General features: G+C 56.2%; 1 protein-coding gene across 4 annotated transcripts in view; it reads right to left on the reverse strand.

The window, feature by feature from the left end:
• The window catches only part of TRAPPC9 (trafficking protein particle complex subunit 9), a 567,631-nt gene that overhangs the window by 99,975 nt on the left and 440,061 nt on the right, over window positions 1-27,595 (reverse strand). For all 4 annotated transcript variants that reach the window (XM_043601844.1, XM_043601846.1, XM_043601845.1 and 1 more), the window contains one exon: window positions 16,779-16,869. In XM_043601844.1, the coding sequence (XP_043457779.1) occupies window positions 16,779-16,869 (91 nt within the window). The remainder of the gene's footprint in view (window positions 1-16,778; window positions 16,870-27,595) is intronic.

A 27,595-nucleotide genomic window follows, 5' to 3' on the forward strand; every position in this document is an offset into this window, starting at 1 on the left:
GCACTGAGAGCATTCCGTATTTGCGATGCCACACGAGTGACGCCTAGGCCAAGCCCAGGAACCTGGCGCTTCTCCAAGGCTGGAGCTCCCCCCCCCCAATCCCCCACCCCATCCTCCAACACCTGCCCCAAGTCAAAGTTCAAGAAGTGACTCTGACTTGAACTGAGCTGCAGGGTCTGAAGCCCAGATGTCCCCCAGGCGGCCACAGAACCGGATGGCTTCCTTGAGTGCTGGGGCACACAGGAGAGCCCCTCACACCATGCCCTTCCCGATCATCAAGCCCATCCTGTTTCCACGTATTTAGAAGCAACAATTGATACCGCTCACTGTCCTGATGACCTACAGAGACATTAAGTTAAAGCAGGGCCCTCTAGTGCTTACTAAGCAAAGCTGGGTTTCCGCATAATGAAGTTCATGTTTCCAAAAATAGAAAAGGTGTGTGGGTGATAACATGCCACGGCTTCAGAAAGCAGGGGCATTAATGTTTCCTCGTGACGACAGCATGGCAGGCTTGGTGTCTGAGAAAGGGAACGGCCACCCAGAGACCATTCGGCCTGCAGCTCTCACCTTTGCACACACGGAGCAGGCACTGACACCACTTCTGTCCCCATGCAGCCAGCAAGGTGCACAGGAGCTGCTGAGGACGGGTATTTTATCTTTGTACTTCCAGGACTCCGCCCAGGGCCTGGGGCATCCAGAGGCACTGAACACAGGCTCCCTGCATGACTGAATCAATGACCGTCTCAAGCTCTTCATTAACCAAGTTTATCTGGTTTTCTAGAGATAAACCCACAGCTTCCCCAAATTAAGAACAAGCTCATGAAAACCACCTGTGGGACGACAATACAGGCCCCAGTCCTAAAGAGACGGTCACAAGGTTCCTGGAGGCAGAGGAGGGCAATGTGCCCCTGGGAGCGGAGTGTCACGGAGCAAGGCACGTCGTCGGTGGCTCTGATTTTCCAACACAAGCCCCCGAGGCTCGTCCGCACAGGAGACCAGCACCGGGGGATGCAACTCATGATGAAACGCAAGCTGTATATTCTCACTGTGGTTTCTCAAGAGCTCAGATGGGTTTTTAACAAAACTTGGCCAAATTTAAACCAATCTGTTGCACACCAAATACCGGGACTAGAACAGACGGTCCAATCAGAGCAATTCTTCCTGCCCGCCCTCCCCGCCCGCCGCCGTTCCGAGCGCCGATTGTGTGTAACTGTCCCAAAGGTGCAGAAAACCCCAGTATTTCCAAGTCGGCAGTGAAGCCTCCCACCGCTCAGGCTGCCTGTTACACCCGGAAGCACTCGATCCTACATGAGACCCTGGGCCCTGACTTCGCTTCAGAAATTAGAGACCACGCCGGTCTGTGTCCGAGGCCTCACGCGAAGTGCCCCGAGGGGTTGGGAACCCAAAGAACGGATGGATTCGGGCCTCAGGAAGATCACACACAGATAAGTAGCTGCCGCCCAGAAGGGGAAGCGGGTGGTCTCCTGGGAGGGCGGCGGTGAGGACCGGTGAGCGGAGCCGCAGAATCTCGGCTGGGATGGGCCCGGGCACGAGGACACCGGCTGAACGGGCAGGGAAAGCAGAGCGCTGGACATCACCGCGCACTGTGCAGGCTTCAGGCAGGCGACCACGGAGAGGTCCTCCTGCTTTTTGTGACCTCCGACCCGTGGCAGCGTGGCCTCTCTCCACAGGGGACCTCGCCCACTCCTATGGCCCGTGCCCGTCTTGCTCCCCTACCTCCGGAATGACCTCTGTCCTGAACCTTGGAACCAGAGTCCGGCCCCAGCCGTGTGCAGGTCTGCCCCTCCACTCCGGGACGAGGCCTGCACGGATCCGTCTGTGTTCCCACCATCCACCGTCTCCTCAGGCTTGAAGGAGAGGAAGATTAGCAAAAGGAGACAAACATGTTCACAGCCCGCCGAGAAACACACTCCAGCGTGAAACTCCCCGATGGCTGGGTGGTGAGCCTTCCTCCTGCTCCGGGCAACCAGCCTCCGTTCCACACCCGACCTGGGCCTGCCCATGCAGAGCCCTTAGGTAATTCCCTCAGGGTTGTGAACGAAGAACCTTCCATCTGTCAGGCCCAGCACTCCATCATCTCTGCTCATGCTGGGCCCTCCCCATCTTCCTACAAAGTTCTCCTCGGAACAGAATCTGCCCCTATCATGACCACATCCCTTCCTCCTCCCGCAAGTTCAGCGTAGGTCTAGTGAATTGTGACCAGGGCTAAGCTCCTTCTGTGTCCCATACTGTACATAAACTCTCCCACACCTTCATGTTTCTCAGATCCACGCACATCCCCCATCCCTTGCCATGATCTCACTTCCTGTTTCACAAAGAAAACACAGGCCACCAGTGGGACCCCTGCATCTTCCTGCTACAAAATACATGCCCCAACTGTAACCGGACCTCCCTAGATTTCCTGTCCCCTGCCGACGTGGGGGCTTAGCCTCCTTACACACCAGGGCCAGCTGGAACGGTCACGCCTCTGTGAGATGGTCAGCTCCCTGGCGACAAGCTGGGAACCTCTCCTGCACGCTGCTAGGTCCTGAGCCCTGAGAGCAGAGAGGTTTTGACAATCCTGACAATATGCTCCTGGTCATCCAATAAGCCAGTATTGGCACTAAGGGCTGAGCCCAAACCCAGCACTTTCCATCAAGCAGGCTACACTGCCTTCAGCATCTCCCACCAGCCCACCGCCCTTGTACCCCATTTCTCGCCCAGAGCTGGGCTCACGGTATGTGCGCAGGAAGTGAGTGTTGAGTGAATGAGCCCCCTGCACAGAAGGGGCTGGACCCACCTCGGCCATCTGAACATAGCTTACTGCTAGATGAGGCTGGAAGGAACATGCCAGCCTACAGGGTCCAGGAAGCCCGTGGCCATGGCAGAGAGGCTATCTTGCACCAATCCGTGGCTGCACCTCTGTACTTTCTGTCAAGCCACCCACACGGAAAGGACACCTGGTTTCCACGGGCGCCCATCCTAGACCAGAGGAGCGTGGATGTGCCTGGGGCCCCGTGGCACTTACGAACCAAGGGATTCAGAGCAAAAGCTTTAGGTCTCCGAGCCCCGGTCTCCCTACGCGACAAAGCGGAGGCAGTTTCGTCTACGCAGCTGTCCAGCCAGTGGCCACCACATCGTGACGGTGCTTCGCTCCCGCCCCCTTGTGAAAGCAGGCTCTTCACTGAGAACCAGCCAACTTCTGGGTGGGCCCGGGGGGGAACATGTGGAAGAACTGGTCGAGTCTCTGGAAGGGAACACAGAACCTTGTTTCCATGTGGGTTTATCATCAGATTCTCAGGAGTCCTCAGCACAAGATACCTAGTCACCACTGTCGTGTCTGGACGCTTCTCCGTTTGTGGACAACACGACGTCACCGGCCACTCCTGCTCTGCAGAGGCCACGTGTACATTCTGCCATCACCTTCCCCACTCTCGTTCGAGTTGGGACTGTGGTCCATCTGCAGACTCAGAGACCAGGTTCTGCCGGCCAAACAATGAACCTACCCTCATGGAGGGAAAAGGTCCCGTCAGGAGAAGCCAGGCTCTTGACTCTGAAGGCTGTGCTCCCCCTGATCTGCTGTGATTTCGGAAGACGGGCTGGCGCCTGCATTTTGCGGCCCCACCAGGAGTTACACATCCACCATCAGGGGAGATGTGGCAAACTCGTTTCAAGCTAAGGAGCTCGTCCTCCGACAGAACGGACATCTCTGAGAGCGAAGGTTATGTGGCTATTTTTTTCCAGCTGTTGGACTGGATCAACGGTCCAGGGACGAATCGCCAGCCAAGGGCCTGGGGGAGGAGGCTGTTGTCAGGAGCTGCCTGAGGAAGGTCAGGAGGCTCGGTCTTTGAAGTAGGCCTGACTGCTCAAGGTCTGGCTTCAAAGTGGCCCGGAGGCCAGCGCTTCCTTCTCAGGTCCTCAAATGGGAAGGAGCTATTTTTCCCCCAAACCTCTCAGTACTGCAGACTAAGCTGACCCACATTTGCTTCCAGACCTTTTTTTCCTTCCTAAGAAATTAAACAGCTTAATTTCAAACACATTCCCTTAAGCATCTGCTCTGTGCTTGTTTAGCACATTCTGAATAATGCAGGGCAGACAAAAAACGAGGGTAAGGCACAGCAAGGCCAGCAGCCTGTCCCTGTCCTCCGATGGCAGCCCAGGAAGAGGGACAGACCAGAAGGGGACAGGCTGGGGTCCAGGGTGCCGGGTGTGACACGAGGGAGGTGAGGTGACCTCCAGGCCCCGCTCACACTGGCCCCACACGAGCTCTCGGCCCTGAGCGTCTCCCTGCACCGCTCACTTCCGGCAAGACTGTCCCTGCAGGGAGAGGGGAAGGAGCCTCAGAGCGGGAGCACTCAGAACTGGAATCCAGAGTTTCTACACCCGGACCTGTGTTCCTCCTGCTGCTGGTGGCTCCTGGTGGGGGTGGGGACGGCTCAGACAGGATCCGTGAGTGACATCAACCGGAGGGAGGTCATCAGGCCGCCTGGCCTCCATCTGCTCAGCCGTACACAGGGGTCGGAGCATAGCTCGGAGGTGGTGGCCATCCCACCACGAGGGAGCACGGCCCCCTCCCTTCCCCAGCTGACGGGTAGCGCAGCTCGGTGCAGTTCCGGGAAAACGACCCAGATCCATCCTACTTCATGGTGTTTGATTTGAAGCAAGTTGCCAAAACGTGAGCTTCTCCATCTGCCACAGGGGAAACGTCTGTGGCTCTGCACGGTCCCCAGATGCTAGCCCCAGAGTATGGAGAGGGCTGGTGCCTGCCCCCCACCTCCAGACCAGCCACCATCTTCCAGGGACCTACCGAGATGTAGGCGTGTGAGAAGGGCCCTTTCCGCTTGGCCTGCCTTCCTTCTACAGCCTGGTGTGCCGGGGGTGGCTTGGTCACCCCCGTAGCATGGACAGACGGCCGAGACGCCTCCCCCACCTCCTGGCAAGAGCCAGAAGCCGGGAAGCCCCCTCCTCCGACCCGGAAGCTCCTCATGCCCTGCCTGGGTCCAGGGACCCAGAGGCCAAGCCCTGCGCCCTTGTCTCAGTCGACGCTTCCAAAACTACCGACAAGACGTCCTGCGGCTCATCTCCTCTGTGAGAAGAAGCCGCGGGACTCGAACTTAACACGGAGTGCTGGAGCCAACAAGTGGCATGGCTCCTGCGTGCCCTTCAGCTCCGAATCCCGGGCCTGGCTCAGCTCCTGGCACCGACCTGACACGCTCACAATCCGCCTCCCCGAGAAACCGTGAACGAATCCCTGTGCACACGAGCAGAGGACGTGCTGCCCGAGGCCTGGCCTCCACGGGCTCCCGGCGGCACCACCAGGCTCAGGAAAACAGAGACGGGGGTACTGGACCTGACCGCTCCAAGCGCCCCCGGGAGCACCTCCCATGCTGAGTGAGCACAGCCTCTTGGCCGGAGGTTCCCCTTCCTCCGCGGGTGGGTCCCCCTGCGGCTTCGACACCTGGAGCTCGGCCTGCTGGGCTGCGAGGCGCCAGGCCCCACGAGGGACTCAGCTTCTGTGTGGTGCATGGAGCCAAAGGCGGGAGCCAGGAAGGACGGCGGGCACCCCGTTCCGAACGCACCCTCGACCTTCCACGCCAAAGACTCTCGTACCTTTGCAAAGGGCTGAAGAGGCAAGCTTGTCAGCGCGGGGACAGTGGAGGCGCCCCAGCCACCACCGTGCATACCCAGGGCTCCCTGTCTCAGCCGCAGCCTTGGTTTGAGCGCTGCAGCTAAAAGCACACACGGGACAGAGGAGCCTGGGAGGGGCGCGCATGGCAGTCAGCCCGTTCTCCCCACGGCAGGCTGCAAACAGGATCAGAACAAGGGCAACAGTTAATCCTGCCCGGAAATGCCAATAAACCCTGTGCTTGCAGCAAGGACCGAAGCATCGGGGGCCCAGGAATGGCACTGCCCACCAGCGGGAGCCCCAACGCCATCCCCACCCTGAGTGAGCCACCCCCCCCCCCCGCCCCCGCCCCGGGCACAGCCCCTTGGAGAGGGGTGCGTGGGGCCTGGCATATGAGCTACTTAAGGACAGGCCTCATTTCCCTAAAAGATGCCTTGCGGGGCCACAGGAGAAAAGCAGGTAGTAAATACATACATTTATCACTGGTTGGCTGTGGATCCTCACAACCACGTCTGTGTCTTAGATCAAGACAGTTGCTAAGGCCACAAAGCTGGGACGGGAGCCCTGAGCAGCTGCCTCCCAAGTCTGCCCGGAGGCGGAGGCAGAGGTGAGGGAGTGGGGCCACCGTCCAGGAGGAGCTGGCTGCTGCAGGCCTTGCTGCCGGTGGCTTAGCAAGGACATGGCCCCAGCGTCCTACCGCTCACCTGCACTTCTCAATGCACGTGGGCACCCACTGCGTCCGCATCTCACCAGGCGTCCTTGCTCCCTTCCGGTGGAAGCCACGCAGTACCCACCCACAGCCCTCACCGGGCCTCGGGAAGCAGGCAGCCTGGGGCACAGCGGAGGGACTCGGAGGCCTGCAGTTGATTTCCTGGCCAGGAGACCTCGGGCGGGTCACCTCGCCTGGCTGGAGGCCCCAGGGCTCTCGTCTGTAACTCTGTGACCGAGTCCAAGGCTCTGATGCGAATGGATGTGGGAGCGCTTTGTGAGCTCATCCTCAGGGACCAAGGACATGGGCACCGGTATCAGGCATCTTCTCCAGTGAAGCAGGAAACAAGAGAGGCAGAGCCTGCGTCTACACTTGAAGAGTGTCCACACTAGAGGGGGAGGCCTGGGTGAAGTGACTTAAGACGTGAAGGACACCACCAGCCCAAGGGCACAGAGCTGGCACGGCCTACACACAAGCATCGTGTATTCACACACGGGCCCACACTTGCCACGTCCCTGCGGAGGACACCCAGGGCGGGGGTGACGTGATGGGGGCTGGGTCGCACCGGGAAGCTCCCCAAGGGGACCTGAGCCTTGGAGGATCTGACGGCTAGGGACAAGGAGAGGCCGGCAAGGCTGCTGATGGGCCACCGGGCAAACGTGCAAGTGACCCTCTGGCAGAGGCTCCTCCCTCCTCAGGGCTCCCACGGCACCCCTGGATGGCGGCAGCCTGCGAGACACCCCGCGTGACCAGACGAAGCCCAGGGGTGAGGGGCAGGAGAGGGGAGGGGGTGCATCTCAAATGCAGGGGCTGACAGGACCTGGACGGGGAAGAACCACCACTATAAGGACATCCTCCAGCAGCAGCAAGAGACGCAGTGACTGGAGGAGGAGGGAAAGGGGCAGGAGGCAGCGGGGGAGGCGGGCTGCCGGTGGAGAGGCCTTTGTGATGGACAGCCGATGGGTGAGACAGGTCTGGGCTGCGGGGAGTGGCCGGCCTCGCGCGGAGGCCCCGGCGCAGCAGCAATGGGGACACTCTTCACCAGGTGAGCCCCCAGGCTGCCGCAGCCCCAGCCCGCGTTCAGCAGAATAACCAAGTTCCGGTTCCCAGCAAGGCCCTATTTAACAGCCAGGGCTCCCGGCAGCCCGGAGGATGGGGGGAAACGTGGTCAGAGGACTCCTTCCTCTCCCACATGACCTCCTCTACCAGAAGCCCTTAGTGCCCCGGCCTGTCCACAGAACCATCCACCCGGCCGGTGCCCGAGGACCTTTCCCGTGTTGTCCTCGGACGAGGCATCCAAGAAAGCGGGACCTCACTGACGGGTACGGTAAGTCCTGGCTGGTCCGCGTCCGGACACCCCGTTCAATTACACTGAGCTCCAGCAAGAACATATATTCTCCCCCAAGCCCCGCATTCAGGGACTGGGAAAGGCCTGCGGAATCCAGAGAGAAAGGTTCCTGCAGTGCGGAAGCACCAGGGGCTAAAATTTACTATCATATGAAGAAACGATGGAAGACGAGAGAAAGACTGAAATGTCCACCTCCTGGGGCAGCAGGTCTTGAAAGTTCTTGAAATACAGTCTTCCTGAAGGTACAGTGAACACCCAGGCAGTGTGACAGGGCGTAAGCCCCATGGTTGGCCCCAGACAGACACCGATCCCAATGCCAGCTCTGTGACTTCCCGGCTGGTGACTGCACAGCTGCTGGTCCCCACCCGCAGGAGGAGAGGTACTCTGCCTGAGGGGTAGCAGGCGCGTCATGCAGGGCGGGAAGGAGAGTCGAGAGCACCCGCACCCACGGGGAACTGCATGGCCACAGCCCCAGACAGACCCCTGCTGCCAGGGCACTGGTCCTGGAGGGAAAGCCTCAGCAGAGGCAAGTCCAGTATAACCATCGCTCATGGCCTCTGACCTGGGTGGGGGCAGGTCATTTACCCCACCCCCGAGAGGCCTGCCCCAGCCACTGGTGACAAAGGTGACTTATGCCTCAGCCAAGTGCTGTCTGTGTCCATGTGCCAGGGGAGGGCAGGTGGCCACCAGCATCCCAGGACACGGAAAGTATCATCAGGCCCAGGAGGGCGGCGTGAGGCCACAGGGAACACGTGTTGTATGTGACCTCTGCCTGGCAGGTCCTGTGACCCTGGAACCACGGGCCTGACTTACATCTACACTAATTAGCACCAGTTCAAAGTAGCTGGCTCAGGTCTCTGGATTCCATGTGATCAGGCGGCAGGAGCAGAGGAGCGGTCGTCACCACGGACACTGTCCCCGTGGGGTCTAGTGGAAGGCTGCTCTCAGGGCCCAGAGCCGCAGGCACCCTCACAGATGCCTAGAGAGGCTCTCCTCCATGAAGTCAGGTCGTTCTGTCTGCTGGGAACACAGCCTTCCTCCCCAACGGGTCCATGAACTCCTCGAGGAAAGGGACTATTTCTCTCCCGCACTCACTCACCGAGTATTCGCTCAAGGCTCACTGCTTACCAGTCACTCAAGCAGCAGCTCTGTGCCCACTCCGTGCCAGGTAAGGAGCAGGCCAGGGTGTGGGGATGCAGAGGTAACTTGGAGCTCCCAGAGAGCCCGTGACAGGCACGGATACCTCCAGGAGAACCGGGAGAGCTCCGGAGCTGGGGGAAGAGTGGAGCCCAGGGAAAGGGGTGTCGGAGAAGAGCATATGCCTCACGCGGGCCCGGAAGAATGAATGAGCACGACTGACCAGCCAGGAAAGGCAATGGCAGGGGCGGGGGCCTCACCTCACATCACAGGCAGCCTGGCAGAGCCCGGCCCCCTTCCTGCATAAGCCGAGTCCCGAGGCCCCAGGGAGGGTGGTTGTTGGGGGCATCTGCATGACGGAGTGGCCCCACGCAGGACACCAGGGCCCAAGCGGGGGGAAGAGGGCGCCCGCCTAAAGGGCAGCCTGGCCGGGGTCCGGAGCATAAGCTGGGGTGTCCGCAGGGCAGGGCCCCTTCGCTGAGAGGCCAAGGTCCTGTGGGGGAGGGGCTACAGCAGGTACTTGCAGCCAGTTTCTCAGTGCCAAGGGAGAGGGGCGCTTTTTATTTTCTGAAGTATTTATTTATCTTTGAGACAGACAGACAGCGTGTGAGCAGGGGAGGGAGGGGCGGAGAGAGGGGGAGACGCAGAATGCAAAGCAGGCTCCAGGCTCTGAGCTATCGGCACAGAGCCCGACGCGGGGCTCGAAATCACAAACCACGAGATCGTGACCTGAGTCGAAGTTGGATGCTCAACGGACTGAGCCACCCAGTCGCCCCTGGAAAACACTTTAAAGTTGGATTGCAAACCAAAATTCAACTCCTTGCTTCATCTAAGAGAACCACATGCGGGAAGAGGAAAGGACATCTAAACGTTTAAAATAAAATGACAGGCAAAGGCATCCAGCCCAACTAAAAGTAGGCAGGGACAAAAGTAATGGTATCAGACCAAACAACAAGCACTGAAACGGACAAAGAAGGGCACTTCAAGGGACACAGGGCGCAGCACAATGAGGACAAGGAGGGTATCTATGCACCACAGACCACCCACACTCGCCCTGCGGACCCAGGGCCACCGCACCTGTGGACAGAAGTCCCCTCGGGGTGAAGAGGGCCCACAGTAGCAGCGGCTGTAAGACACCTCTCAAAGTCTGTGGCGGTTCAAAGAAGTGAGCGTCCTAAAGACCTAAGCAACGCAATTAATGAGGGAATCGAACAGATACGCGTTGCAACACAGTATATTTAAAACCAGGAACATGCCTTCCTTTTCATCGTCTGTGGTGTGTTCACAAAGAAACCTCAGTCAACTCTCAGAGGTGAAAACAGCACTAGGATGGTCACAATTCCCTCACATGACAAAGTCACCACAAGTTCAGGAAACAGAACACCTATGTTTTCAAGGACCCTGGGGACAAAGAGGAAACAAACTAAAATTGCACAATGCCTGAACCATATCAAACGTGGACATGTCAACTATCAGGACACAGGTAATGGGGTAATTGTAGGAAAATTCATAGCCTTAAAATCATTGCACTACTAATAGGACATTTTAAATAAATGGACTCAACGGCTGGCTCTGTAAGTGAGGAAAAACTAACAGAGTGAGCCCACACGAAGCAGCAGTGTGAGGACGGGAACGGCAGGGACTGACTTAGAGAAGGGAGAACGGAGGGGGAGGAGATCATCGGTTAGCCGGCTGAATCAAGAAAAAGAGGAGGAAGAAAAATTATATAAAAGAAACAAAACCGAGAAAATGACCTCAGGTGAAAAGGCAGTTAAATACCAACAGAAGTTCAATGTTTAAAAAGTGAGCTCCTTCTGAAGTTCCGTAAAAACATGAAAGGTGTTCCATAGGCACAGGGTTCCGACTTTGCAAGTAAATGGTCTGGTGCACGATAGTATGAATGCAGTTAAGCCTCGAATTGTACACTTTAAAATGGCCCAGATGGCATATTTACGTGTTTTTATCACAGTTTTAAATAAAGATGAGAAAGAGAGGCAAGAAAATGACATGGAAGCAAATACCCAAGCAAATATTAAAATATACTATCAACCCATAATAGTTACGAGGGTGGTTCTGCCTCATGGGTGGAAAAAGATCCATGGAAGAGAGTCCAAAACTGTTCCTACACACGAGAAAAATGACACTGCTTATTAGTGGAGAAAGTTTACCATTAAGTGACTTGGAGACAATTAAACAGTTTTCTGGGAAGAGAGGCTCCATGCCTCGTTCCTCACACCTTAATAAATTCCAGATCAAGAGGAGATCTCAGTGTTGCAGTGGATGAGCCCATGAAGCATGAGAATTTAAAATATGCATATAATCTAGAGGAGGGAAGTCTTTCTAAGCATGACACAGAAACAGAAGATATTTTTAAAGAGCTTGCTAAATTTAAAATAAGCGACTTCCAGCTTGTCTCGCTCATGTGAGGACTGGCACGCTTACTTGTTCCGACAATGTTCAGGAGAGCGAACGACCAGGAACCACCTAAGGGCTGGTCAGAAGGCAGAGTACGGACAGAAGAATGTGGCCGCTCCGTGTGGGCGGCCAGGGGAGGGTACCCAGGACCTGTCGGTAAGTGAGGAAGACAAGTGGCAGGACTCCCTCACGGGCTCCCCCGGGAGAGGAAAATGCAGCAGGTGCTGGCACAGCTCGGCCTGTGGGATGGGACGGCTCGGAGGGGGACGGGGGCAGGACAGAGACTCCACACACAGCTTGCTGCACCTCCCCAATTCTGAAGCTCGTTTGTGCCTATTTATCTTTGCAAAAGCAACAGACCAAACGCGGAGTGTGTGGCCTCGAAGGGGTTACACTTAAGACGGGAGCTTAGCAGGAAGCTTCCGAGCAGAGTCTCTCCCTTTGAGGCAGGGGCACAGGCCTGGAATCACTCCTCACTCTGCCACCCGCATGCACGCCAGGGATGGGGACGTGAGCTTTCTATAAAACGAGGGTGGTCTTTCCAATCTCTCAGGGTTGTCGTGGGGACTGTGTGGCTTGGGGCACGTTCAGTGCCAGCAGACATCCAACCAGGGCATTCTCCACACAGGTAGTGGTGCTGATTTCGCTGGTACAAGTTTGAGAGCTGGGACATTTCTTGGCTTGGTGGCTCGGGTCTGTCATAACCAGGGTGCCTGGCCCACTTGTGCTGGGCAGGGAGCTCTCCCAACTCTTTGCCCATCAGGGACTGGAAACCTGCCGCCTGGCACCCCGGAGATCTCAGACCTGTCTCCTTTCTTCTCAGAGCTTGACAGCCGCACGCACACCTGTCCTTTCTCAGCACCTGTGGAGCAGGGGCGTGGTGTAGCACGTGCACTGGACCTCTCATCTCCTCCTGGATGGCCTGTCCTGGCCCAAGGGGCCACAGGGCACCGGGGAGACCCCATACACCACACTGCAGAGACACGAACCTTGATTTCCCAGATTGGGAGTCAAAAGTTGAAAGGCATGGCCCCGTGGCCCATCCTACCATGGGCAGAGACTTACTGCAGAAATCTTCCAGAAGGAAGGTGGCTCTTAAAGGAAGCGGCAGACAGCTGACGGCTGGGGGGCCCAAAGCAGCCCCCCTGAGCATGGCCCAGAGGGGCACCTGGAAGGGGTTCAGTAGCCATTTGCTGGGTGGACGGCCGGGTGACTGGGAGCAGCACAGGGCATATAAGAAAGAACCACAGGTCTGAAGAGAACCCTGGATCACAGGGAGCTGATCAGATGTGGAAGTAGCAACTTTGGGGACAAATTATATGATCTTTTCACTCACCAGCTTCTCCCGGAAGATACGTAATGACGCCAGTCTCAGTGGGTGATTACGGAGAGTGAGTGAGGGGACAGAGAAAGCGACCACGAACTGTTCCTGACGTGCTGCGGTAAGCTCTCCACAAAGTTACTCTTTGGGGGGAAATCATCACAAGAAAGCAGTGCTCCCAAACATTATTTTACAACTAGGATGCCTGGGACCAAGGAGAAGAGTGGGGTGGAGGGGGGCGGGGGAGCAGGTGGGAAGACGGGTCTCACAGAGGTGCCTGGCCCCACAAAGCCTGCCTCACCGGTGGGCCTGTGTACTAACACTCTCTCCCGGGCACAGATGCTTGGAGAAATCCACAGCCCTGTGCCATTGCCAAGTTCCCTGGGAAAGAGGCAGGGGTCAGCGGGCAGGCTGGGCCTCCAGGGAGGCCTGGGCCACCTGCGGCCACGTGTGGCTGTGGCCTGTCCTGCCGGATGGCTGGCTGGAACCTGCCTCTCCACGTGCCCTCTCGAGGCGTCCGAGACACGACATCACTTACTGACTCACCACAGCCATTGCGCACGACTCTCAGGTCAGAGACAAACTGAGCTCCACAAGGCCTCCACGTGACACATGTGCCAAAAAGACACTCTGCCGAAGTGTCCCCATGATGCAGCCCCGCCTCGAGGCAAGGACAGCCTGGCTTCCTGGACCCCAGATCCAGACTCCTGAACAGGGTTGCCGAATGCAGCAGGTGCCACGGAGGTAGGAGGATCAATGTTCAGACGCGACAGGCCTGCAGGTGGTTCTGTGCCTTGTCCCCAAATGCAGGGCTGGCCCCTCTGGAACAAGGTGGCTGCAGGAGTCTGGTTCCCGAGCTGCCTCTGGCCTCTGCATCCAGGATGCCAGGCTGTGTGTGGATGGTCTGTCAAGCCACCTGGGTCCACCCACATCAGACCAGGAGTGTCCTGAAGGCAGGGATGAAGTGGAACTTCTATCTGGGTCCCTGGCACCTGGGACAGTGCTTGCTATAGACTGGATGGTCAAGTAGACAGCTATGCACTGAGTGAACGTACATATCCCTCGATCCAACAATCTAGGTTTTCCCCGTAACCTTAGGTGACAGAAATCCCGGAGCACCTCCTACCCTGTAAAAGGAAAACAGTGAGTAAGGCCTCGCAGACTCGCACGGGTTGGGCAAACCGCACGGGAAGTGTGGACCCCGTGTCGCGCTCTCCAAACGTGAGGGCGTTGTTCCCTGAGGCAGGACACCAGTGTCACATGTCTGCTGGTCCCCAGACCTGTGACTCTCACACCCGTGCGCGCAGCCGGCACACCATAGCTCGGGTCGGGGCCGGGGCGCACGGTGGGGCTGGCTTGATGATGACTCAGAAGATGTGCGCTCAAAATATCCACTGCCTAACGTAGCCAGCACCTAACCTGTACTCCGGCTGTCAATGAAAGCACAGACCATCCCTGATATACCTAGGAAGCTACGGAAAGTGTCATCAGCTGAGGGAGGTGGCAGGGGGCACAGTAATGGGACACTGAAATCAGTGTGGCAGACCGCTTGGCCTCATTTGTCACCACACCCGGCACCTACGGACCAGAAGGGAAACGGCCCTCAGGCAGTCAGGGGACGCTGGGCTCTGCCACCCGCCCTGTCCTCCCGCGTGGCGGGCAGGGCAGTTTCCAGCCGGAGACGGGAGCACCTGGGAAGCCGCAGCCCAATGATGCTGACCTGGGGTCCCGCCCTAGCCCCGCCCTGCCTCTGGATGCACCCCAGAACCCCAGCTTCCTCCTCCCCACGACCAACAGGCACCCAGCAATTCCACAGTCCCCCACCCGCCTCAGAGGCAGAGAAGCACGACCTCGCTGGGATCACGGACATCTCCACAAACCCTCACTGAGGACCTGCTGCCGTCGGGGCCTCCGTAAGAGACCGAGGTTCAGAGGACTCGTCCGCTTGCACGAGGACGTCACGCACGAGGAAGCAGCAGAGCCGAGGCCAAGATGCATGGCAGCCTGGTGCCAACAGCGTGCCCGTCCACGCCAGGTGATGCCACCATCACACACAGATACCGACACGTTTGTGCTCTCCAACCGCCCCATGAAACAGTAACGACTTCAGAGATTCCTTGCAGAGGGACTGACCCCCAAACATGGAAAAGCTCTACGTGCAAGCCGCTGCATGCAACCTGCAGAAACATGAACATCTCAAAACAACCCAAACATCCAACAACAGATCAAGCACTATGTGACCTCGCATCCGTCTGATGAGGTTACCACTAGGCCTTTAACAGCGAGCATTCGACAGGCCTGTGATACAGGAGATATGTTTCGTCAAGGAAAAAAAAAAGAAAAAAAAAAAAGACGCAATATACAGACACGGTCTGGGCATCTCTATAAACAGAATTTAAATTTGGGGATAGCAAAAAGGCTTAGAAATACACAAAAGTTCAATGAAATAGAGGTTGTTTTGGAAGCTGGGAAGAGGGTCATTTTTTTCTGACCACGTTTCTGATTTTGCCTGGCTTTCCGCAGTGAGAATATATTCTTCTTTTCGAGTCATCTGGTGGAAAGGTCCAGATTCCAGTTGAGGGCGTCTGCCTTTGAACGTGGATCAGTCACCCCTCAGTGGGGCGGTGCCGGACAAGACGGCTGGCGTGGCCGAGCCGCAGCGTCCTCGTTTAGGGAAGGACACGTGCAGCACGCGAGGGTACCAGAAGTGACCATGTGGGTCCTCGTACCTCGCCTGGTATGTTATACACACGTGTAGAGTGGTGAAAGTAACAGGCTGGATGTTGGGTGGCCCACCTGAGCCTGCTCTAAGTCAGAGAGAGGACCCTGCCGGCACAGGCCAAGCCGGCCAGCGTTCGGGCAGGTGAGCGAGGGCCCGGCCGGGCTAGGCCACCTGTGCGGCACAATCTGGACCCCCTCAGGTCGGAGGGGGGCCCAGTCAGGGGGCGGGGGCGGGGCAGACCCCAGGCCTGCCTGCCGTGAGGAGGGGGGTATAACCTGCGGGGTTATGGAAGGGGGGGCACTGGCACGGGCAGCGGCCAGGGAGGAAGACCCTGTCCACTGTGGACGAAACCCAAGCCCTGGAGGCAGGGCGGTCTGGGTGTCTGAGCCTGCTCAGCTATCCACACCTGGTGGAAACAGCTGGCTGTGTCCAGGTAAGCAAGAGATCGGACATCCCAACCTGGAAAAGTGGGCTGAGGGAAGCCCCCCAAGGTGCAAACACTGATTCTCTGCAGAAACACCCCCTTCCTTCCACTCAGGCTGGACGCACGAAGGAGCCCCTTGGGTGTAAAAGGCCATCCATCCGCTGCTGTCACGTCGGCAGCTCACGGACTCCCGCCGGCCTTCATCTGTGGGAGCGGGGAGCCGGGCAGCGAGGAGAGCCCCCCCCCCCCGCAGTATGTGGGGGTCTCGCAAACTGATGGGGGAGGAAGGGAAGGCCAGGAGAAAGGTTTTTCTCTTCAAGCCCCTGGGACAATTCCCATGTGCTTCTAGCAGGAGAAAGGAGGAGATCATACTTTAATTAACCAGAGAAAAGACTTGACACTAATTACAACGATATCTGGGGTATAAAAAAAACAAACAAAAAAACACACAAACTGCTTGCTCGCATCTGACCTAAAATAGATTATATAATGAAACCGTTTCCAGAAAATAATGAAGCCTCTCACTTCAACAAAAATACACTTAGCTTGTTTCTCAACAAAGCAGTTTTGACTCCTATTTGGGAAGACACAGGCCAGGGTAACGGCTTCTGGCGCAACAGGAAGCAGACATTTGGAAAGATCGTTCCAGGTGAACTCACGGGCCGGGGACCCAGTCAGGGTGTTGACCACACAGGCACCCTTCCGGGCTGACCCCGTGTGAAGCCGTCAGAGCACATCCAGAGAAGGGTAGGAGCAAGGGGGCTGCACACCTGCTCGCGTCCGCCACGCCAATCACTCAAGACCCAAACGCGGAGGGGGGACGCGGCCACGCACACGAGGCCAAGTGCCGCCACGGAGGAGGTCGGACTCCGCAGCGGCTAGAACCATACGGGGTCTCGACGTCCACCGCCACACGTGTATCTGGAGGGCGCTGACCGTTTCACGGGTCCGTGCTGACGGGACACGTCTGAAGACGCACCCTCGCCGTGGCCAGCTGGCCCACGCAGCCGCGCGCAGGAGCAGATGCGGGCGCGGGGAGGGCCGCGCTCACCCGGCGGGGACCGGCAGGTACTCACCCCACTGCAGCGGGGCCAGCTGCAGATGCTCCAGGACAAGCTGGCTCAGGAGCCCTTCCACGCTCGCCTCGCCGGTGCGCTTCAGAGACGGGTGAGAGCCAGTCAAGGAAAAACCTGTTCCCGCCGAGCCCCAGGGACAGGAGGAGGAGTTCTGGAAATTTCTACAGACTCCCACACGGGAACCCTCCCACAGCAGATCCAGGTCCCCCCTTCTTCGCCAGTGATGGCCCAACCAACCACTGAGACGTGACCTGCAGGTGGAAAACAGGCATATAAACACGGCAAGTACCTCTGTCCCCTCAACCTACGTCAAGTAAAGCCTCTGCCGTGTAAAGAAGGGAATCCATCGGGATCATTCTGATCCAGCAGCTATTCTCGCTGGCGGAAATAAGGAAAATGGAAGTCGTTTTTCCTTAATGAGGCAAACCATGGCTCATTGTTCAATGTAACCCGATGTGTTTCTGGACACGTGTTGGCTTCATGCTGGTTTCCTGTCTGTTGTGCTACACGTCTTGATGTAATCACACATATTATTACAAATGGCTCACTTAGGCCAGTTCGTAATTGAGGAAGTCAAGGTTTCTCAGCAAGTACCAGCGGATGAAGAAATTAGGTTTAGGAAGGCAGAAAATAGATGTCTCCTGGGCACTAATATTCAACAGCCAACGCGGCGCTCAGACACAGATCCGCAAACCTCCTTCCCTTTTCCTACGTGAATTTAAGCCACAGAATGTAAGTTGCAACCAAAAGGGAAGAATTCAGTTCCTGACACTCTTCCCTGATTAGGGAAGTGAAAAGAAAACCCTCTTCTTTCTGCTTTTAGCAAGTTAACTGCACCCAGGAAACACATCGTGGCTCTAATCCAAACCATGGGTGGACATGCATGGAGGATGCCGAAATAACTCAGGAGCTCGAACCTGGGAGGCTTACATCTGGGTGGAGATGACAGCACAGGGACAGGGGGCCGTGCCCAGCAAGACGGAGGGCAGCTGTGTGGGGATGAAGCCACGCAGGCAGGGCAGATCAGGGCCCAGGGGGAGGCACAGAGGCACCAGGGCCCCGAGGAACAGAGACTAGAGCTCCCAGTCCTTCCTGCCGAAGGGCCTGGCACACGGGGGCCACGTGATCATCTGGGTGGGAGTGTCTGGGCGCAGGGACACTGAGAGCTGTGAGGACACACCAGCTGGGCACCCAGGAAAGCTCGAGAGGGCAGGGCTGAGCGCGCACGGCAACAGGACTCCGCAGGGAGAGCAGGCCGAACAGTGCAGTGACGCCGGGATCCCTGCCTCCCACTCCGCCCCTAAGTCCTTCTTCGGTTATTTAGGACTTCTTCCAATTCTTCCAAAACACCATGTGCTCTCTCTGGACTCCATGCTTCCCGCAGCTGTGCTGTGTTCCTAGAAGTGCTTCTCCCTGCCCTCCTCCTTCAACTCTCAAGCCCTCCCTGAGCCCCGTCCCTGCTCTGAAGGCACTCGGGCCTCCCCGTGGCAGCCCGCCCCAGATGTGCCCACTCTCCAGTGCTCAGCCTAGACACCAGCCCGGAAGCTGCATGAGGGCCCAGCCCTCATCCTGGGACCTACACAAGGCCCTAGAGTTGCTTGGTGGATTCTGTCTGATGAATAAACAAACTCAGGATGGTTACACGTCCTCGACAGGTGGTATAGGAGCCCACAGCCCTCAACACGCAGCCCAGAGGCCACAAGACCCGGAAACTTCCCTACCCTGAGCCCAGTGCCTGCCTCTAGCCAGTGCCCTCTGCAGATGCTCGGCCCCAAACTTCAGGGAACCCGTGCTGCCTGCCCCCACCACACCAACCCGGACATCAGCTGGGCAGGCGTGAAAGCAGGCTCCTTTCGGCCAAGCTGAGCTCCCCAACAGATGTGGGAAAACACGGGGGCACTGGGGCCCGAGCCAACGGCACCTGCCCCCTCTGTCCCTAGAACGGTGGGTTCTGGATACCCTCAACCTGGCTGTGAGTCCTGGCACCACCACTGACACACACTGGTCAGTCTACCTACGTTCCTGGGTCTATTTCCTCACCTATGAATGGGCATAACAGCCCACGAACTTCACAGGACTGTCCTGAGAAATAAATGGAACTGCAGTCCGGGCCACGGTGAGCATGCCATAAATGTCCCGTCCACGCAGACCCCTCCCCGGGCCCTGACGACGTCTTGTCTGGTGAGCGGCCAACCACATAGCGCCAAGCACTGTGAGTTTCCATGTCTCGGAGGCCCCGGAGTCAGCAAGCTCGTGGGACAGCTCTCTCTATATTCTCTCTCTCTCTTTCTCTCTCTCTCTCTCTCTTTCTAGGAAGGCAAGCACGGCGGTGCTGGGGACTTATCTCCAACAGAAGAGGAAACTGAGTCCTTGGAGGGAGCGAGCGTTGGTGCACACACCCGACCCCAAGGCCCCGCTGGCCCTCCTGCTCCCTCAGAGTGGCAATGGGGTGGCATTCCCGAGCAACCCCGCAGATGCCTTGGCCCCTGGGTGTGTCACAACCGTTCAGTGTCCTTCTGTCCTCAGGCCACATCCCAGTGAGGGGAGCCCACTTCTTGGCACAGAGGGTGGGGGCATGGAAGCCACCTGGGGAGGGTCCTGCCAGTTTCCATCCCCTCAGCGGCAGCCAGGGCCCCTCAGCTCCATTACCTGCACAGCAGAAAGCCCGGCATCCAGGATGCATTGCACCTCAGGGGTGACCGGCGCAGCCCCCTGCCCAAGCCAGGACAGACTCACAGCATCCCAGACGGGACCCCACACTCAGCACTCCCACCCCCACTGCTCGGGAGCCCGGGGGGGGGGGGGGGGCTTACCCAGCTGGTGACAGGCTGACACGGGGAGGAGGGGGTGTGTGCCAAGACAGGCCGGAGCTCATACCGAGACTCATTCCGGGCAAGTCAAGCTCCAGAACGGAGGACCCTCTCTGCCCACATCTTCCTGCAGGCGTCGCCCCTCTCAGTTACTCCTCTGAGCCTCACTCAGGCTCTGGGCACCTGATCACACTCACAGGCCGAGTGGGGGACCCTGGCTGAATGGGGAGAGGGCCCAAGGCCACCCAGGGTCTGTTCTCTCTACTTTAAGACTGGGAGGAGAACTTGTCTCCAACATGGGACTCTGAGATCCCAGAAACTTGTTCTCCCCAGAACTGGGCATTTAGGCCCAGAGTGGGGTTCAGAAAATATCTGTGGTTGTCTGTGACTGGCCACCCGGCTCCCCCAGAGGAAGAGGGTTCAGCCTGCTGCTTAGACCACCTGCTTTCACAGCAGCTGAAGATAACGGGCCTTCTCCACCCCAGAGCCAAGGAGCATTACCTGTGCAAACAACCACTGAGTAAATGGCAAAGCACTCTGCCTTCCCAGAAATTGAATGTTCTCAAGAGAAGTGCTCAATATTAAAAATTTATTCACCGGGAAGGTCTCTGTCTTAAGGAACGGGACACTGTACGGTGTTTAATTTCCATGGATAATGACTGAGCGATCGTGTTTCTTCCTCTCACCCCACGGATCCGAATATTCTAATTTTAACATGGGAGACGCCGTATTAACTTACTTCTCCAGGTGAGGAACGTGACAGAAGCGATTCCGGTCAGGGAAGAGGGGAGGGCTTCTCTGGAGAGGGGAATGCAGGGCCTGGCCAACACAGGGGGCAAAGACCCGCCCTAGAAGGGGGCAGGCACCTCACTACTTCAGTGTCGCCTCGGGGCGGGGGGGGACGTGCTCATGTGCTTGCTCACGGACGGGCGTGCGGGCGTATGCCCACAGCCAGACCAGAGCACAGCTCACCAGGCCCCTTCTTCTCGCTTGGCGCTCACGGTCTAGTGGCAACGGGCCAGGCAGGGCCAGCTGCCCTGTGCTGCCTCCTCAGACTCCCCAAATCCCTCAGGCATGTGGGCTTTTGGGGGGCAGGCAAAACGTTCAGACCCCAAGCTAACCCTATGGATCCACACGGGTGTGAGTGTGCAGACTGTAATAGCCAAGATCACTTTCTGGCTGAGGCCTGGTCTAAGCACCTTACACAAACTGACTCAAAGTCTGTCACCCACTAAGTACTAGGCCAACTTTGCACAGGAGGAAATGGAGGCACAGGGAGGTTGGGACACTTGCCCAAAGCCACACAGCCACGATTAGTGCCCAGACAGTCTCACTCCAGAGTCTAGGTTCTTACTCACTGCTCAAAGCTGTTACATTACAGACAGTAGAGAACAACGTAAGACCCAGGATGTCAAAAGTTCGGTTCGTGGGCCAGTGTATACACACCAGCGTAGAGTCACGAACGCCCATGTGGTATTCCGCTCCCCACCAGCACTCACTCCCTCCCAGGCCTCACCCCACAGAAACCCTGACGTTGGGCCCTCTTGGCAGTGCCTAAAGGAACACAGAGAAATTACCCCCCGGGCCAGGGGCTCTCATGGGAAGAAACCAGGACCCCTAAGACAGTCCTGACAGTCCAGCTGCCTCTCTCCAACACAGAGCTGAAGGAGAAACCGTTGTACCTCCCAGGACAGTCTCCCTTTGAGAATCCATGAGGCAGAGACCCGAGGGCCTCACCAGGAAGAAAGCAATACAAAAAGTGACCACACAGGAGAGGGAGGCGCGGAGGAGGGGCCACCCTGACAGCATGAGGGTAGGGGTGCCTCCTCCACGTGTTAACTCACACTGCACGGCCAGGGTGCAGACACCCGCATCCCGTTTGTTATCGTAAACACAGCAGCGCGCTCCAAAGCCGCTCCGTTCGTGGCTGTCCTCCGACGATCACAGGCACTGATGCCTCAACATCTATCTCCCCGGGGGCATCGTGAGCACGTCTTTCATCGTTCAAGTGCCAGCGCCTTGCACGATGCCTGGGCCCCAGTGATAGCTCGATAAATGTTGACGTCACCTAATGAATGAAAGTGTGAATGCACATTTGCGTGACTGTCAGCATGTAGAAGTGGGTGGCTTTCATCAGAGGCTAACTTTCACTGGTGTGCGGTGCCCCCAGCTCTCACTGCCGGAGCAAGGAAAGTAGGACCCTCTGATAGGATTTCTCCAGCGTCACCGTGGGATACCTGGTAGAGCCCTCAGCACAGCCAGGCACATGTGGCTATTACAACAGTTCGGAATGTGAGGACACAGAGCCTCGGAGAGGTTGGCAACTTGCCTGCTGTGACAGAATGGCCATGAGGCCTGGCCCATTACTCAGCAGCACAGGGCACTAACAGGGAGCGTGGCTGGGTTTCTCAGCTAATAGGAGCCCACCTCCCTCTCCAGGAGGCACGAGGTAGACACAAACGCACTCCCAGGCAACGCTGGCCCAGTTCTGTGGACTCCTCTGTGACCAGCGATCAGCACTGCAAGCCTGACCATGGCCAGCACATGGCTGGTCTGCTCCGTCCCTGTCAGTCAATCAGCCAGAGCAGCACACGCTGCCATGACACCACCAGGGAGAAACACAAGGAAACAGCTTTTCTTAGAGAACTTAGAGATTTTAGGCAATAGACTCTCACCTGGGATGGGTCTCTAAGAGGGGATGGCACCTGTCAGTCCCATGCTGGGACTCCTCTTTTCCAATCCCTGAATGAATAAGATCCATGGGAAACAGGATGAGGGGTCACCTCCCTCCCAAGAGAATGATCCAGGAATGGGCCAATGCCAGCCCCCAGTGAAACCACAGACCACTGTGTCAGTACTGGGTGGTCACGAAGAGTGGGGTCCTTCTTGGGATAAATCACTTCTGCTGAGTCGGTCCCCTAGGCCCTGATCCTGCCACCCACTCAGGTCAGCATCTCCCTGCTGTCATGGCCCCAGTGCTACCCAGAGACAACCTCCCTGTTGGGAAAACACATCCCCTGCAGAGTCTGATGAAGGACTAGAGCCCAGGGACTTTCCAGGCAGTGGCAAAAAGCAGTTACATTTCCCTTCGCTCCCTTTGTGGCCACCATGTGAAGAGCTACTTTCTCTTTATAAAGACAACACCAAGTCCCCCTTCCTTAGCTCATGGCCATGTCCCTGCACAGCACTCTGTGATTCACTGTAATCAAAGAGATGAAGAGAACGCGGTATTTCACGTGTGGCACCGGCCAGGTAAGCCAGCCTCGCTGTTTTCAGTTTGGGTTTCAGCTGCGATCTGGTGGGCCACGTGCCTCACAGGCACACAGAAATTCACTCTCAAGGGTGACCAATTCCCAACATACAACACGCTCCCAGAGGAATTCTAAGACTCAGACTCAAAGACATACATCCCAAAAGATGGGGGCTGGGGAAGGGAACACATGTTGGGGGCATTCCTGTCGGGGCAGGTTCTGTGGCAAGCGTTCTACATGTTCCCTTCAACCGGGGGGGGGGGGGGCTGTTCCAGTTGAGACAGTGCAGATGAGGAACTGGAAGCTGGGAGCACAGAGCAGGGAATCCCCCAGAGATCCTTGCACCTCAGGCATCCCAGGGCTTTCCCACAGAATGGCAGCTCCACAAAGGAAAGAGATCTTGTTCGACATTACAGCTTCCAGACGGGCCAACCTCCAAAAGTTCGAAAACCCCCATGATGGCAAAGCTGTGGGAGTGCAGGCATAAGAGTCACACTCTGCTACTGGGCAAAGGAGAAAGTTTACTATGAAGATGCAAAGTTTTCCAAGGCATGCACAGTTAAGTGGAAAAACCAAGATGCAAAATATTCTTTACACAAAATATTTTGTGTAAAAAAAAAAAAAGTCTATGTGTTTGCAATTATAGTTTCAGTGAGAAATTCTGACATACGTGGAAGGAATGGAGAAAAATGGGCAAGTGGGGATGACGGGCAAGATGGCAACACCTTTTTTTAAGATGTGTTGAGCCACGTGCATCTTTTACACATTTAAAATCAACATTTTAGAAAAAGTCAACAATACAGTTCTGCTGATAACATTATGGAACAACACTGGGAGCAGGTGAAGTCAACACGCCTCATCCCAGTCAGAAGGGAGAGGGGCTCAGCATGCAGGTTGTCAGTGGATTTGGGTTTAACATGCACATTTTCATGTTTCTTTCTTTCCTGATTCCCTCCAGGGGTATCAGATTAAGACTTCAGAACATGGTATATTACTTCCTCTTAGGGAAAAAAAAATATGCCAGACTTTCGAGGCAGATCTCACCACAGTGCTTGAAACGTAGAAATCGTGCCTACTGGACAGGGCCAGGATGAGGAGTTTTGAAATGATTATCAGAGGAGCAAGTTAGCGTGTGAGTAGTTACAAAGTTGCCAAATGGCACTGGGGCTCTGGAAACCATTCCAATAGCATATTTCTGTATTAATTTGCTTTCGGACATGAGCCATAAAATTATACAGCTGAGCTAATAAAGCTAATTACCTGCATGCACGCCCCTCCCTTTCAGCCCCATAAGCCACCAAAAAACAGTCTGCTGTCTGAGCCTGGACCCAAATGCAAAGCTGGCTGACCAGTCATGCAGCTGCCCTCATCACCTGCTAGTACACGCAAGACCGCAACGTGGCCGTAGTGAGGGTGGAGGTGGAAGCGGTCACTAAATGATGATGGTGATTCTAATCCCTGTCATCATTTCTGTTAGAAAGAACGTTTCCAAAGTGCTTCCCATGAGAAAGGCCCTTTGGTAAGGAAGTGATACGTATCGTTGCAATTTAATGCTATCTTTAAGACTTCAGAACCCGATGGGTGTAAGGTAGGAGCTATTTCTATTTCAAAAAATTGTTTTCAACTTGGGCACAAGGTGAGAGCAAGAAAGGTGACACAGCCGTGAGGCGGTGGCAGGATCCAGGTAGTCTGACCCTGCAGCCCCCAATCGGGACCCCACTTTCTGACAGCTTCCGGTAAACACTGGATCAATTCTTCACGGTACCCTCGGTGTGGACCCACAACCTCCACACCGGACAGACCAGGATCTTTCTGCGCACAGGGCTGGGTCAAGCCAGAGCCCCGAGGCTGCAGGGGTGGTGGAGCTGGCCATGCGGGGAACTCTCCGTGGTGCTGAAAATGCTCCCTGCCTTTAAAACCCTTTCTGGACACAGCAATCACATCTGCAAGCAGTCTGCATGTCTTTGTCCTGAGATCCTGCTCCTGTCCCTTAGGAGGTCAAGGATGCGATGCCGCAGCAGGACTGTGGAGCCCCTGTTGGCATGGACCCAGGCTTTGTGGGTCTCCTAAACCACACCCACATATAATGATCAACAATCTGTGTGCCTGAACCAGGAGAACACACAAGCTCCCAGCTCAGGTTAGCACAACCCACATTCTGCCTCTGGGGTCCCCAAAGGCAGTATCTAACTCCCAGCAAGAAATGCCAAATATCCTTTATGGTACCCTCCATGCTTGCCATTTCTGCCTCAAAAACACTGCTGAGTTACCTAGAGTCACTGCTGTTGGCTCACTCCTACTGGTCACAAACCCTTGAAAGGTGGTGATCCATGAGCCCAGGGTCTGGTGCTGGACCTTGCTCAGCATGAACTTCTGCCCTCCCCTCCCCAAACTAGCAAGGTCAATAAGCAGGCAGCCATACCTTCCCAACTGCTTAGCTGAATTCAGAGGACTGCTTGTGGTCGTAAGCCCCAGGAGAGTAGGTGTCGTCTCTGGTCACCAGCACTGTGTCTGGCACACCGTAGGTGCTCAATAAATGCCTGCCTCTTTTCCCTGAGCACGTATTATGTGTTAGTTACCTACAAATCATCTCATACAGTCCTTACAACAATGTCAGATTGATGAAACCTCTTCGAGGATACTAAGAAACTTCTCCAAAGCCACATAGCCAAGAAGAGTGTGAGGTTCACATGCAGTTGATTCCAAGTGCACTGCTCATTCCCTGCTAGACTTTCTCCACACATGCCACATGTTTCCAGGGAGATGTGTCTTAAGTCCACTGTGTAGCAGATGGAATGGGTCAGGATCTCACCTTCAAGACATCTTCAAAGCAACAGACTCAAGATGCCATGGGGCCCCAGAAGGCACCTTGTTGAGGTCAAGAGTCTCTTGGACCCTAAATGGCTCACTCCTCCTCCCATGAGGTGATCCATGAAGTCCTGGGGTAGGGCCTAAAGGTAGTGGGCACCCAGATGTGTCCAGCAATATTGGCTCAAGCCCACAGGGCGTGGGTATGTCCCACAGATGAGACAGTGTGGTACCTAGTTCTAGCACTGTAAGGCATGTGTTAAGTGAGGTCCCCTTCTGGAAGGTTTAGGGCCGGGGGAGGAGGAGGAGAGATGATGCTTCCTGCATGGCAAGAACAGCCCCAAACTGGCCAATGATGAGTACCAACACGAACCTAGCAGGCCATCCCTAAGCTCTGGGCTCCCACCTAATTCCCACTGTAGCACTGGTTACCCAGGCTCCAGATATCTGTTGCCATAACTGATTCCCCAACTAAGCCAGGGTGAGCACCCTGGGGGCAAAGACCAGGTTTCCTGCCTCTAAGTCCCTAATTCAGACCTATGGAGTTGAGAGGCAGTAAAAGTCAACTAAGTAAGTTTTTCCAGGAATAACGTAGAAGGAATTGTACTGGTAGCTTTAAGTTATCATCTCTGCTGGGCCACAGTTTATCATCACATCGCTACCTGCACAAGCTTGGGTCGGTGACCATTTACTGAGCACCTACTGTGTATCTAGACCCTTGAGTGTGCAGTCCATGATGACACAGCACCCTGAAGGACACCATGGTGAGGACATGTCTGAGCTTCATGCCCACCCCATGCGAGAGCTGTGCAGCAGAGAGGAGACATATGCTTACAGAAGATACACAAACATAATGAGTGACCCCCATGCTCAGAGAGACCTCATTCTATATTCCTTTTCCACACTCAAGGCTCAGAGTGCTGCCATTATTCTGGTTTTCCTCTGTAGCATTTTACCTAGCTAGCTAGCTAGCTAGCTAGCTAGCTAGCTAGTGTGTGTGTGTGTGTGTGTGTGTGTGTGTGTGTGTGTGTGTGTGTGAAAGCATGTGCAAGTGTGTGAGCGGGGGAGGGGGAGAGGTAGACAGAGAATCCCAAGCAGGCTCCACACTGTCAGCACACAGCCAGGTGTGGGGCTCAATCCCATGAACCATGAGATCATGACCTGGACTGAAATCAGGAGTCAGACGCTTAACCGTCTGAGCCACCCAGGCGCCCCTCCGCCTAACATTTTAGAGCAGAAATGGATGTCAGGTGTCTGTAGCCAACAGGAACCCCAGTCCTAGCAGTGATCCTCCATATGTTAACTCGACACCCTGTGAGAGCCTCACCAAGAACACGAGACAGCAGAGACAGACCTGCACCGCCCTGTACATCTTTGCAGGTTCTTGCACCAAATTCCCAAAAGAAGGCAGCGGAATCGCACGATACAAAAACAAACACGTCCTGGAGACACCATGCCCAGAGAGCAGTGGGGTGAGGAGAACCAGAGCCATCTTCCTAAAGGGAGTCTCATGACAATGCTCCCTTGCCCAAAATCCTGCTGTGGCTACTTGCTGCTCGTGGGATAAAATCTGACTCCCTAGAAGTATATGCAAGTTCCCCATGGGTTTTTCCGTGTCCCCCCCCCGCCCCCGTTTTGCACATCTCACTCCCGAGAACATGTAGTAGCCACGTCAAACTACCAGCACTTCTTACAACAGATGGTGCTGCCTCCTGCCTTGGTGCCTTGACTCGCGTCCTCTCCCTGCCTGGAACCCTCTTCAGTCTTTCTAGTGAGCACACCCCAGTCTCTGGAGCTTAAACTCCACTTCACCTGGGACGTCCTCTCTGACCCATGCCCAGCCTGGAAGCCAGCCCTTCCTCCCCTGCTGGCTGTGGTGGCTGAACCCTGGAGTATCTTTCCTGAACTGGTCACGTGCATTTGTCCCCGTGTGCCTCCACCACTGCAG

The sequence above is a fragment of the Prionailurus bengalensis genome, chromosome F2, assembly GCF_016509475.1.
Source record: "Prionailurus bengalensis isolate Pbe53 chromosome F2, Fcat_Pben_1.1_paternal_pri, whole genome shotgun sequence".
Lineage (NCBI taxonomy): Eukaryota > Metazoa > Chordata > Mammalia > Carnivora > Felidae > Prionailurus > Prionailurus bengalensis.